Source organism: Macrosteles quadrilineatus, unplaced genomic scaffold (genome assembly GCF_028750875.1).
Source record: "Macrosteles quadrilineatus isolate MER2022 unplaced genomic scaffold, UCM_ALF_1.0 Scaffold_6__1_contigs__length_79288215, whole genome shotgun sequence".
In the NCBI taxonomy this organism is placed as follows: Eukaryota; Metazoa; Arthropoda; class Insecta; order Hemiptera; family Cicadellidae; genus Macrosteles; species Macrosteles quadrilineatus.
The window spans coordinates 24,063,705-24,077,553 of record NW_026542599.1 but is presented as its reverse complement, the minus strand read 5'-3'; the positions used below and the strand labels follow the sequence as shown (position 1 = coordinate 24,077,553).

General features: G+C 34.2%; 3 protein-coding genes across 3 annotated transcripts in view; 1 reads left to right on the top strand and 2 right to left on the bottom strand.

Moving 5' to 3' along the window:
* The window catches only part of LOC128996457 (SID1 transmembrane family member 1-like), a 43,444-nt gene extending 41,117 nt beyond the window's left edge, over positions 1-2,327 (bottom strand). Inside the window, exon 1 of the mRNA XM_054421800.1 lies at positions 1,747-2,327. Coding sequence (XP_054277775.1) covers positions 1,747-1,965 — 219 coding nt within the window. The 5' untranslated portion in view covers positions 1,966-2,327. The remainder of the gene's footprint in view (positions 1-1,746) is intronic.
* A 1,141-nt stretch (positions 2,328-3,468) lies between these two features.
* LOC128996963 (unconventional prefoldin RPB5 interactor-like protein) lies at positions 3,469-11,077 on the top strand. The gene is made up of 6 exons (XM_054422518.1): positions 3,469-3,796; positions 4,736-4,985; positions 5,899-6,051; positions 8,622-8,769; positions 9,964-10,396; positions 10,950-11,077. Exons 1-6 carry the CDS (start codon positions 3,704-3,706, stop codon positions 11,055-11,057), a joined length of 1,185 nt encoding a protein of 394 aa, XP_054278493.1. The 5' UTR covers positions 3,469-3,703; the 3' UTR covers positions 11,058-11,077.
* An 833-nt stretch (positions 11,078-11,910) lies between these two features.
* The window catches only part of LOC128997394 (CWF19-like protein 1), a 51,880-nt gene continuing 49,941 nt past the window's right edge, over positions 11,911-13,849 (bottom strand). The window contains exons 11-12 of the mRNA XM_054423031.1: positions 13,430-13,590; positions 11,911-12,049 (exon numbers count right to left, since the gene is read on the bottom strand). Of these exons, the coding sequence (XP_054279006.1) occupies positions 11,911-12,049; positions 13,430-13,590 (300 nt within the window). The remainder of the gene's footprint in view (positions 12,050-13,429; positions 13,591-13,849) is intronic.

Genomic DNA, 13,849 nt, shown 5'->3' with positions numbered 1-13,849 from the left:
TTTACATTTTACTGAGTCACTATACCTAGTTGAGCTAGTAGGCCTAACCTCTGAACAGTTGGTTGATTAATTTCAAAGCGGGGTTAGTACAGTACATTAATTTTTGTATTTCACAAAATGGATAAGAAAGTTATATAGAAATGTACGGTACCTATGTACCGTACCATTTAAGTCCAAATGATCCTCAAGGCCAATTTATGGTCATTTTTACTTTCATCATTATTTAGTAGTTTTTGTACCTGGAATCATAATATTTGTACGTTGATTAGGCTACTTAACAAATTTAACCTAGCAGTAATTTTTTTTTCTTCTTACAAACATGTTTATTCTTTTAAAAATAGGCTAATCCCAGAACAGAATTTAATGATACTTTTGACTGCATAGTATACTGATTACCGTACATATTATTATTTAGGTATAAATTGTCATTTTCATAGAGTAGGTTGGTTTCTTCGGCAAAATCGTTATCCGGCCAGGGGCTTGGTCCCTTGGTGATGGGATATGATGAGGGTTTCTACTGTAGGCTATATGAATTTTAAGCTTAATCAATGCTTGGTTTTGACATTTTTTTCAATAACAATTCTGTCTGTAGGTAATAAGTTACAGTAACGGTAGGTAGCCTAACTTGATAGAATAAAAAAGTAGCCTAGGTAGCCAGTTTAAAATCCATTTCTTTAACTTATTTGTCTCCAGCTTACAATTTGACTTTGTTTAGACGTTTCACCGAAAGATTAGCTAAAAACATTTAAAAGTCTGAAAATGTATTGCTCTATTGGTACTAACGTTCACTTCAGTATTAACTTTGAGTCTTCTCTGTGCAGTTTTCGATTAGGCCTACTTGACTTACAGATGGTTACTTAAACAGTGACCCGGTATTAAGCCCAGGGATTTTTCATGGATTCAACTGGGAGTTGACCGGATTCTAACCATTGATCTAGAAGGTATTGTCAACTGGCAGGATAAAACTTAGGATTCTGAACCAACAAAACTGGTTTAAACAATCAATGTCGGTATGGGCTTACTTAGTAGGTACCTAGTTCCAAACTTGACTCTAGTGTTAGCCTATTATTGTTTAAATTTTAATCGAGTTTCAATAATTCTCTTATTTTTTTGCAGCGGTGTGTGCCAAAACTAATCGGCTTTATTCATTGTTGTGGTTTGCCCCTGAGCTGGTAAGACAAATATTAATAGTGGTTTATTTACCTTGTATTTTCGTCACAGCTCAAAAATGTTGTATAGAAGCTACAACCATGGTTTCGACGCCGTTTGCATCATGGTCACGTAGGACATGTCGAGAATCAAAGCATAGTTGTTGTTGTCACAGTCGGTCACGTTGTGTTCATGTGTTTTTGACAACGTCCAAGCGACCGACTGTGACAACAACAACTATGCTTTGATTCTCGACATGTCCTACGTGACCATGACACAAACGGCGTCGAAACTATGGTTGTAGCTTCTATACAACATTTTTGAGCTGTGACAAAAATACAAGGTAAATAAACCACTATTGATATAAACGGCTTTCCTAGTGGACGCCAGAATATATGCTAACCGCAGCACTGCTGCCGGTCTATATTTAATTCTATTGTCTATGGTTATATAAGCCTGTATGGGACTATTACTTATATTAATGTATGCTAGGGCCTACTACGTTTACTACGTTACAAATATCAAGACATTAAACTTGTGTAATAACTTAGGCCTAGCCTAACTTAGTAAGAGTTCAGAAAAATAGAATTCACTTACCTTATTGACTGTAAAAACATAAATATATTCGCATGTGTTGTTGATGGTTCCCTCATAACGCTGATCAAATTTTGCATCACATACAACAGGGTTGAACTGTTCTAGGCCTAGGTTAGCGTTTGAAGGTTGGTTTTGACATATTCTTGGGATGTAAGAAAATGAACAATTCAACAGTGCTATAAACACAAGAAACCCTAAAATTGAACTTGAAAAGTCCATTTCCTTGTGTGATAATAGACATTAACAGGTACTAACTCTGTGTTTGAGGTTAGAACAGTCTTAACAAATGACCTATATGAAATAAAATGACAAGAAAAAGTAGGTTTCTTACTGTTTAACAATTAATAACTGTAAAAATATGTATTAACTTATGTGTAACAAAATACCACTAGTGTAGAAATGAAAACCTAGGCCTAAGTTAATCATAATCTTTTGAAAAATACGAAGTGCTGAAGTGCTTTTGTCTAGCTTTAACACTGAACTGACAAATTTGTAATATTTGTATCCGTGAAATAAACTATTTTAACCACTAAGTAACAAAATGTACTAAAATCAGGCCTACTAGATAAATATAAACAAACTTATCACTGGCCTATCACAAATTAAATTATTCGTCATCATCGAGTCAACTCATTCCCTTTGTTTTGTTGAATTGAATTATCTATCTATCGTTTCAGTTTTATTTGTTTGTATGTTTGTTTTTGTTTTGACTTTGGTGATTCAGATTCATTATATTTTTGTGTTTTTTATCTTGTTTGCTTGAAGCAGGCTTACATTACTGTATAATATGCAACTTCGTTGTGCACTCAATATTAATATAAACGATTCTGTGGTTTTCAATGATATTTGGAATGTTGTGTGTTAATTTTGTTAAGGGCTTTGTTTTAGTTTGGTAGCGTTTTTACATTTTGTTTGTTTCTTGTTAATGTATGCTGTCAAGCATTCACATTCCACCGCGGATGTAGAACCATAGACTCATTCCTTTCCTGTAGACCCAATACCTGTAGAACCCAAGGATTGGATAGAATTTAAAATGTACGCAGAGGATACGCGTCCGGTAACAGGACGTGGATTAGGCGTCCGGCAGTTACTGTCATAACCTAACCTAACCAACCAAACTTGCTGATAATGAAAAAAATCAAATGAAGGTTCAATTCTCTTCATAACATAAAATTATAAATGCCAAAAATTTTAACAAAAGATGTACAGTTAAGAAGAAATTACATTCAAAGCAAAATCTGTGACAAAAAGTTAAAGAAACCGATGGGTTTCGAACCAGGGACCTTTTGGATATCAGCCGAGCACTCTATCCACTACACCACGAACAACGCTGGCCGAATATCGTATCGTTGAGGTAATGGTGTTCCGGGACCCCACAACCCGGTGACGTCACTACCGGACGCCTAATCCACGTCTGGTTACCGGACGCGTATCCTCTGTGTAAAACGCAAGTATGGTCATAGATAAAACCATAGATAAAACATACTGTTGGTTAGTCTATGATAAAACATACTATGGTTATTGGTTGGGCGGGCAATGGAATGGAATGAGCCAATGAGCGTTGTTTTGTCGTGTTGTTGAAGTTTATAATTCAGAAGTTGATGTTGATTGATAGTATGGTTGGTATCACTGCATAACAAAGACCTAACCTTATTCTAATATTCTTGAATTCAGTGATCTTTTGATCTAGGCTGTAATCGTTAAGTAATGTTAGTAAAATTTATTTTTGCTCTAGGCTTAGTTTGAAAAATTAACCTACTACTATAAGTTGGATAATTGGCATAATTTACACCATGAGCCCAATATAGCAATATAGCCTAGTGCCGATGTTGTGTTTTGTGTTGCATTCAGACGACTTCTGTTCTGTCTGACTGAATGACAGAAGTTCTACTTTTCTGACCTAGACATTGCTTTGCTTAAAATTACATTTTAGACAACTTATTAAAAGAACTGCAAAATGGAAGTCAGCAAAAACATACAGGATCTGCAGGTCATGCTAAATGAGGCATCAAGTAGCTACCAAAGCATATTACTACAGACACATAATCAGGTAGGCTAAAATATTATACCAAACTTCCCTAGCTTAGGTTAAACTTATTTCAATAACTTAGGTATTTTTTTTAGATCCAAGTTATCTTTGTCATGCATATGCTTATGCTACCAGCTTGGAGCAATCCCAGATCCAGTTTTCGTTTCAAAGGAGAGACATAACTTAGGCCTAGGAGTAAAAAACAACCATGCAAAATCATTTTGATTTGATGTCCCAGGCGGGGAGAGAGAGAGAGATGCTTTATTTGCAATCTTCAGGATTGAAATAGTGTCGGGTACAGTTTCTTAACTGGGCTATGCTAATATCGATTGAATCGAATTGAAAATATTGATTAATAAACAATATTTTTAAATATTTCTATTATAAAATTAAACTATCATAACCTAACCTAACCAACCAAGCTTGCTGATGGTGAAAAAATCGCATGAAGGTTTACTAATCGAATCGATAGTTTCAATCGATATTAGCATAGCCCAGTTAAGAAACTGTACCCATAGTGTCAACAAATACAAAGTGTATATACAAACAATTAGATAGACTTTCTTCTTGCTTTACAATAAAATGTTCGATATATTCAGTTGTTCCGCCAGTTAGTGAATTCATTAATCGTGTAGAATTGACGACCTAGCAGCCACTCCTTCAGTTTTGTCTTAAACATTTTAGGTTTTGAACTTTTGACTTCATCTGGTAGCAGGTTGAAGAACTTCGCTCCGTTGTACGATGGCTTCATTTCAAACCGTTTGCTGTGGTGGACAGGAAGGTTGAAGTCTCCAGCGCGCCGTGTGTTGTACTGGTGGGTATCTTCATTTTTGGCAGACCCTTCAAGCAGGCGAGTGAAACAACTTCCAAGATGTAGATGTTCACCACAGTGAGACAATAGTTAGTGTTCTATTGGTGCAAAGACTATAGACCTAACTTAATGTAACTTATGTATTTCAGGCACTACTGCAGAATGCAATACAGACTAAACGTTGGGAAGACTACAAGAAAGATCATGAAGAGTTAAGCGATCGATTGTTGAATATGAGAGATAGCTTGTCTCATCCTGTGATGGTGCCTATTGGTAAAAAAGCTTTAATGAGAGGACAGCTGGTCCACACAAACGAGATCCTAGTCTGTTTAGGTGATGGTTGGTTTGCCAAGCAGTCTGCCAAACAAGCCGCTGATATATGCAAACGCAGAATACAAAGTAAGTATTTAGGTTAACTTACATTAATTATTTTTGCTGCATAAAGTAGGCCTAGTTGATCCAAGATCCTATATACGGTAGTTGATTATTTGTGTGTCTACCAACATCAAACGTCTTATGTCTTATAGGCATTTTGTACGTTTTATTCTTAAGGAAACGGTTCAAACTCTAGTGTTGTTATCTGACAAAGCTTAGATCTTTTGTTAGATAGAATCATTAACCCCAATGAGCCCAATGACAAACAGGGTTTAATATTAATCTTGTTTGGAATCAAACCAGTGTCCTGCAGATTTCAACGCAAGCACTATAACCAGTTTTTGATAAATATTTATCAATATAACTTAACAATGGTGGTCAAAAGGTTGCTGGTTTAAACTTTGGAAAAGTCAGCAGGTTTTTGATGGTTTGAAATTGATCCAAGCTATCCTTGAACATCAGGTTTTTTAAAAACTGTTAATGACTAAACATACGCTTTATCTTTAGTCAGTAATAAGGATTCACATATATCATCTTGCTCCAGACTACACTCACCAATCATTCATTTTCAGCCTAAGATTTTTTTGTAATATGCCAAAAAATCAAATTAAACCTTTGCTGTAATCACTGGAACATTAGAAACATAACTGAAATAAAATCAGAATTTTTCAAATTTGGCCGGTGCTTAAGATGAATTAGATGTATTAAATCACTTAAATTGCAATTATCAAAGGTTATTGGTTATAAAAGTACCTATCTATTACTGTCTGGATACTTTAAAAACATCTATCGATCTTTTGGTACGGTAATTATTATTATTTTTTTACGTTACTAATCATTTAATATAAGTTTGAAACTACTCACTATTTTTTTAATTGATGACTTCATTGCTTTTATAAATATGAGTTAAGCTTAATATGTGTACATTTTTCCATAGGTTGTGATGAAATGCTTGATAAGTTGAAGAAGGAGGAAGAACTGTTGAATTCACGCAAGACTTTCCCATTTGAGAACGAAGCATTCAGTGGCACCAATCAAACACAGGAGATCATTGAAGCTTACGATGAAGAAGAAGAGAAGAAATGGAGAGGTAATATGATAGTGTGGTTCATTTCACTGATGATTCATTTATGTACAGTAAAAGAATTATGGAATGGGAATAACTAAACTTAGGCCTACATCGGTCCTTTTATTATGTGTTGTCTTAATGTAAATAAAAGTAGGTATCATACAATGGTAAATATTACACTTGGTTAAGAACTGGGTAGACCTAATACAGGGTACACTTCCATATCTGTTGGCACTAATATTGAATGAGTACTTTTTATATCGAATGAGTACTTTTTATTGATATATCGATTAATCGATATATAACCTAACCTAACTAACCAAACTATCGAATGAGTACTTTTATCGATATATTGATTGTTCGATATATCGATAAAAAGTACTCATTCGATATTAGTGCCAAAAGATATGGAAGTGTACCCCTAATACATGTTAATTAAAGATGGAGGAAGGCTAGGCTTATTACAGACTCCCAGTTTTTGGCCCTTCATACATTTTAAAAATGCCTACAAATCTTCTTTAATTTTGTATCAAATCAAATCAAAACATCCTTTATTCATTACGGTATGTACAAAATATACATGAATAGTGTCAATTCCTAAGAATACCAACATAAAAATAATATAAATAAATAAGCCGTACAACACTCATCGGAAAAAGTCATTGAGCTTATAGCAACACTTGTTACATAAAAACTTAAATAAACTCTTTTTAAATGACCTGAGGGAAGATGCAGACTTAATGCAATCAGGCAGGTTGTTATAAAATTTAATACCAGAGTAGTGGGGCGAAAGTTCAAAGGTAGAAGATTTGTGTTTGGGATATGTAAGGCAGTCTTTGTGTCTTGTGTCATAATTGTGGTTGTCTGAACTAACAGAAAATTTAGAGATGTTTTGTTTCATAAAAATTAGTAAATTATAGATGTAAAGGCTAGGAAAAGTAAGAATGTTATTGATTTTAAATATATCTTCACATGAATCTCTACTTTTGAGAGAATAAATTATTCTAATGATTTGTTTTTGCAATTTAAATACCTTTTTCTTTTTGTCAGAATTGCCCCAAAAAATGATTCCATAATTAAGAATAGGATAAACATACCCATAGTACACCATCATAAGAGTGGAGACATCTACTGATCTAGATAAAATAAGAATTGAAAAATATGCTTTGTTCAACTTTTTTATAACTTCTGCAACGTGAGTTTTCCAAGTTAATTTATTATCTAAAGTTATCCCTAAAAATTTGGTACATTCAGAAAAACAGCATGGTATAGTGGTGTTATCATATTGGAAATTTTTATTGTGGTATCTTTTTTGAAAGTTGATTAAAAGTGACTTAGAGTGATTCAATAATAGCCCATTAGCTTGAAACCAAATTTCTAGCTTATAGAATTCTTGTTTTATCAGTTGTGGAAACCTTGATTTGTCAGGTGTATTGACTTAGGCCTAAGTCTATATCTTGAGCGTAGCTTATACAGCAATTCTTGGTGCTGGTAGCCATACTGATAACCCACTGGTGCCCAAGTAGTTTGTAGAATTAACCAGCGAGCAGTGTATCCACACAACCAAAACAAAAATCCAGTTATATCCCGCATGAATTTTCTTGATCCATCCCGAGTGATCCATTTGACGTATCATGAACTAGGCCTACTGTTTACACTTGCTATTATATTTGCTAAAGTAATTTTATCAATTGGTTTGGTTTTTATGTGAAAATCTGTATTAAAAAGAAAAACAGATTTCGTAGCCAAAAATTCCCCTTCATCCCGCATTCTGTTTCAATCCGCTCGCATAGGAAGTCTAATAATTACGTTTTCGGGATAAAAATCTCGCGTATGGAAACACTACCTTTGAGCGCTGGTGTCACATACTGACAAGTGTAGCTCTGAGGTCTTCCTACATGTGCGGGTTCTATTCTAATTTATTAATTTTAGTGAATTTTCATGTAGGGAATAAGCTATTACCGTCTAGGTCTCATGACTGGTAACCCACCTAGTTCTTTGCTTGAGGCCAGATTGAACTGGATAGGCTGTGTCAAAAAAATTGTGTAAACATATTAATAGTTAGGCCAATGTAAAAAAAATATTCCTTAAAACCTGTTAAACAATATAGCCTAACTAAACAAAATTCAATAGATGAAAAAACATTAAATTCAATGGTTTAAGTTATTACAATTATTATATAGGCCTAGTTAAATAAAAGACAACAGTGAAGTTAAGTTAGCAGAGTGTCCACATTCTGGAAAGTCAGGGAAAGTCATGGAAATCCCCAATAATGGATGGATTTTGGGACTTAGTGCTCTAGTCGGCTGTAACACTGACTATTGTAGCTTTTTCAGAATTTTTCATTAATTCACAACACTTCAATTTATTACAGTGTTTGTATTAGTTGATGAGAGTTTCGAGCTTGTAATAGTTCAATACAATTTTTACCTACTTTATCTTATAATTGTATTTAATATTTGTAGGATATTGTTGCAACAGTAAGTTATAGTGCACAGTACTGTAATGTAAGGTAAGTCCTGTACTAAAATTGCTTGTGTAGACAATTGACATATACGTTACCTTGTTATTTTATGTTATTTAATTTGCAGAGAAACACAGACAAAAAGAAAAAGAGTATCGTAAAAAGTTAGCTGAACTAAGACAAGCCTCTAAGCCTAAAATAGAATCAGAGGAAGACCTGTGGCGTAGACTGGACGCCTTGGATATGCAAGAGGAATTGGAGGATGATTTGAATAGGTGAGGAATTAAAACTTCAATTTGATTAGCCAAAATGTTCTTTAATGTCTAAAACAGGAGTCACTATAGTGACCTATAATTATTTTGAGTCCTTGTCTTCAAGCTATTTTTTAGTTTAGTGACAAAATCCAATTAAAATTTAATCTTATCAGGCGTATGAAGAGTAGACTGAAAGACAAATAGCTGGATTTCAAAAACCCAATATTTCATTGTTCTCACAAAAACACAATTGAATATGAAATGGTTGTGAAATCTCATAATTTATTTGGAGGGATGATCAGAACTCTTCCTACAGGTTTTAATTGGTTTTGACGTGTTTGGTGCAATTTAAAGCAGCTCACTCTCAAGTTTTACATACCTTAAAATTAGTTCAATGTTTTGTAAAGGGTTTGTGGCCCTCAAATTTGATGGACATTTGTCGGTGTGCAACTACCTCGTTCCCTTAAACTGCTGTTTTTGTACTTAAACGCTAAGTAGGAAAACAATTTTAATATTAAACCCTCCCAATTTCCACTTAAAAATTAATTTTCAGAATTATATGTTTTGGTCTGCATCCAGTCCTTAACTTTTTGAAATCTTTGGATTGGCAATTTTTTTAAATGATCAGGATCTAAGCTTAAGCTGTAACATTTTGGTCCAATTCATATTGAGGTGATCTTCAAATAGTGTTAATCTATGGCTTGTAATGTCTAGTGTTGTAGGCCTACATATGGTTTGTGTGGCCATCCCTGAAAATGGGCAAGTCTTTGAGTACCCAAAATACTGCTTCTAAAATATACAGATCGTAAAATTTTAACACTCTAAAAGCCTGTTTTATATGGACTTCTTCAGGGTACTTTAGCTATAAGTCGTAGTGCCTTCTTTCCATTAATCTGATGAAATGAAAAGTTTATTCAAGAAAAAAATAGATTTAAACAATTCTATCATTTTTAGAATTGAAATAAAAACTAAATCTAACCGATCTAACAACCCTGTAGAAAACTGGAAACATCGCAGGTTCAACAGTTCGGGGAAACCTACGCCCCAGTCTGTCCTCACCCCTGAATCTGTCAGTCAAACTGCTCAAGATGTGATAGAAGTAAGCATCTTATAAGTTAGGGTAAATACTAAGGACTGTTTAAGTATGTTGCACTTGATCATGTAAACATTTGGCTTTTTGAGCTAAGGAAATTAAAAGCTTTCCTTGTATAACAGGATGAATGAAGATATGGAGGAAGAAGAAGAAGATACAGAAAGCGATTCTGAAGAAGATGTCGACTCAGACGACAACACATGTGAATTAGAAGAAAAGAGTGAAAAAAATTGTTTACAAAGAAGAGTTTCATTTAAAGAAGAAAAGGACAGTTGTGAAAATAAACCAAAGAGTGAAAATGAAGATAATGCGATAAGAATAGTTTTCAAACATAGTGAAACAAGTGTACCAGTTCCTCCGATAAGTAGTGAAATAATGAGCCCCTCAGACATTTATACTCAATATTTAAAACAGAAAGCACCAAAGTCAATTTTGAAACCTTCCCCTGTTGTTAATAACCCACCTGATTTCATCAAGGAAAATTCTCAAACTAATTTGACTTTTGATCAAATAGAAGATCAGCATCCCGTTTTGCATGAGGAGCCAGCTGTAAAGGTAAGTTTTTATCTGCTTAAGTTCCATTATTCATGGTCAACCACTTTAGGTTGAAGATTGTTAACATTCTTACTAAATGGTTACATTCTTAATAAATGGTATTGGAAAACTGACACAAAGGCCTATTTTCCCCCAATAGGCACATTTTAAATTGTTGCGGACAAACGGAGGGAGTAACTTATAAATTTTTATGGGATAAATTACAAAAATTCTGATAAATTGTCAACTCTTATTTCTACAGTGTTGGGGGTTAAGCCACTTTAATCAGGGTTAAAATGACAATAACACACTATATATTTTATCAAAACTATTAAAGCCATTAATGAGAAAATCACCATACATGCCAAATATTTCATATCTTTTCTAAGGTTTCTCCAGCCTAACACTAGGAAATGGGCATTGTGTTGATGTACCTTTACTGTAGTTAGAAACATTTCAATTCTTAAAACTTATCAACAATAAATTAAAGTACGATGGCAAAGCGTATTTCATTGTAGTAGTATGATAAATAGGCCCAATAAAGACTGTAACAGCTGATCTTTTGTGATTGTAGGCAGTCAGCGATCAGGTGGTGGAGAGAACAGCTGAAGTCGCAGACATTCCTCAAGTCCAGAGGCCTGTCAGTAAATTCAAAGCTGCAAGAATGTCATCTAAAAGATAGCCTAGTATGTTTTACCAAAATAAATTTATATTTTTAAAATTTAAATTTTAGTTTATTTATCCCGTATTTCTCATTAGTTTTCTCTATTTATAGTTGAATAATATATATTCAATCAATCAATTTCTTTGGTCTTAACTTAATGCATTGCATTTCATTCGACAAAGCCATTGAAGCTGAACAATATGATGGTTTCTGTCTCTGGCAGTAAAATCCTACGTATTTAGTCAATGACAAAGTTAAAACCATACTATAGGCCGCAATACCCTCTTTACAGCCAGACTTTTTTAACTACGGTACCTTATCAATTTTTTGGACCAAACGCAGTTTTGTGCGCTTGTGGGATTGACTGCAAGTGGTAGGCCTACTTGACATGAACCCAAATTGGAATGTACAAAAGGAATATTCATTAGGTATTATTAATGTTAGTAATTGGTCATGCTGAAACTTGTTAGTTGCCTATAGGTTCAACATTTATTCACAGCAACTAGACAATTTGTGCAAAAATAAATACAATTGTAAAATTTAAAAATCCAAAATGTGCACACAAATAAGAACATTTTATTCTAATAGTAAAATATAACATTTATTGCAAAAAAAGGGGATGGTATGAATAAAAAACAGCCATCAGTGTAAAATGTTAATTCAATGTTTTCAAGATGTAAAAAAATCTTACAACTTGCTCTTCTTGCTCCATTTTTTTCTGGTGGACCGAGATAAAATTGTTAAGATATTAAAATCAATATTGACATCAACATACAGTCCACTTTTTTAAAAGCCTTTAAGGCAACATAAAGATGTACGAGGTTAGTAAAAAATAAACAAAATAGATAAAATATTCTTATTAATTAAAAATTTACAAAGTGAAGTCAAAAGGCTTGAAGACATTTCTAAAGTCAAGAGCGGTTTTGGTTTCTTCCTCTTTGGAAGCCGTGCAGCTCCTCCAATCAGCTCGATCCTCCATATCTAGCAGCTCAGAACTGGCCAACACTTCCCTGAAAGAATTTTAATGTTACATTTACAGTTATACATGGCATGAAACAATTACCTCAAATGTCATTCAAGCTTGCAAGAGTTAGAAGCCTAGCCGATAAATCTTTCTGACAATACCTCATCAATTAGATTAGTTTTGTTTAAGGAAAGGCTCTAGGCCAGGATTTTAAATGGTAGAAAAAGGAGGATAGCAGCTAGCTTACCTTGAAAGTGTGGGTAGGCCATAGAACAAGTAGAAAAATATTTTGCACACAATATTTCGTCCCCTAAGGGACTTTGTCAAGTGTAGAGAGAGTTTATAAATTACAAGGTAATTATAACCTTATATAACCTTGTAATTTATAAACTCTCTCTACACTTGACAAAGTCCCTTAGGGGACGAAATATTGTGTGCAAAATATTTTTATACTTGTTCTATGGCCTACCCACACTTTCAAGGTAAGCTAGCTGCTATCCTCCTTTTTCTATCATCAATTAGATTGTGAATTTCATACTATACCCAGCCAGTTTGTCACATATCTAATCAAGAAAACTGAATTGACCTTTTAAAGCGGTCCTAAATGTTACCCAGCACTCTCCTGGACTATGAAAACTTGACTGCATCTTTAAAGTAAAATTAAATACGTTAAAGTCTTTCCCAAACAGAAAAGTTACTGATCAGACCATTGTGTATCATTATGAATGAGAGATCTGGTTTTTACCGTTCTAAACCTGAAGATGTGCTCTTAGCAGCACGAAAGAGCTGTAGTTATTCATAACACAGATCAATTGACACAACAGGTACCCTAAACCTTTTTTTAAAATCTTGTTTAAAGGTATAGAGTGTGTTGACGTTAGCAAATTAAACAGATTTTACGAATTATGCTTTACTGTAGGCTCATACAACCGATAATCTATTATAATTACATTTTTTTTATAACAGGAAATGAAACCCCCTTTACTTTACAACAGGCTACTTAAGTCTGGACCACGTAAGTTTACAGTTGGTGGCAGCCAATCACAAGATACGGCTAGTGCGACGTTGTCATTTCACCTCTTGACAAAACTAATTAAAATATACTATAAGCAATATTTTCAAATCAGCTGGTATTATTAGATTTGGCAACACCACATGGTTCTCATTGGTTCATTAAAAACCATATGGTAAATAGGCTCATCCCTCAACTGCCAACTTACGTGGTCCCGACTGTAAGTATGTACAATCTTTTATGTCACATCCAACAATCAAATAAGGAGAGAACAGAGAACAGAATTTCAACAGCACCACATTCTATGATTGGCATATTTAACTAGGCCTATGTTCAGTTTTTATTAGACAAATTAGCTAAATCTGCTGCTGACATAGAAAGTCTACTTCGGTATCCAAAGGTCAATGGTGTTACCTGCCAAACTGGAGTGGGAAGTTTTTCCTGACTCTGTGGTAGAGACGCTCGCCATTGGGTAGTTCCACGTAGAAGTACGGAGTGTTAGGTTGGACGACCTGGTCCATCCTTGCATGAGGCGGCAACTCATCCACAGTGAAACCTTCAGCCTCGGCACAATCCTGCCAACCGTTGCAACATTCACATTCACTAAATTGTATAAAGTTAAGGAGGAGTAGTGACTAAGCGAATTACAATTTGTCTGTTTGGATTTTAACTCAAATATTTCTATAAACAAGTCATATTTTCAAACTCCTTTTAAATAACATTAGTTTTAAAGTGTACTTAGGTTTTCTGCATCAAGGAAGGTAAAATAGTTATTGGTGTAACTAGTGGTGAAAGTGGCACTTTGCTGCACAAGAGAGTGCGACTCGTGCGGAA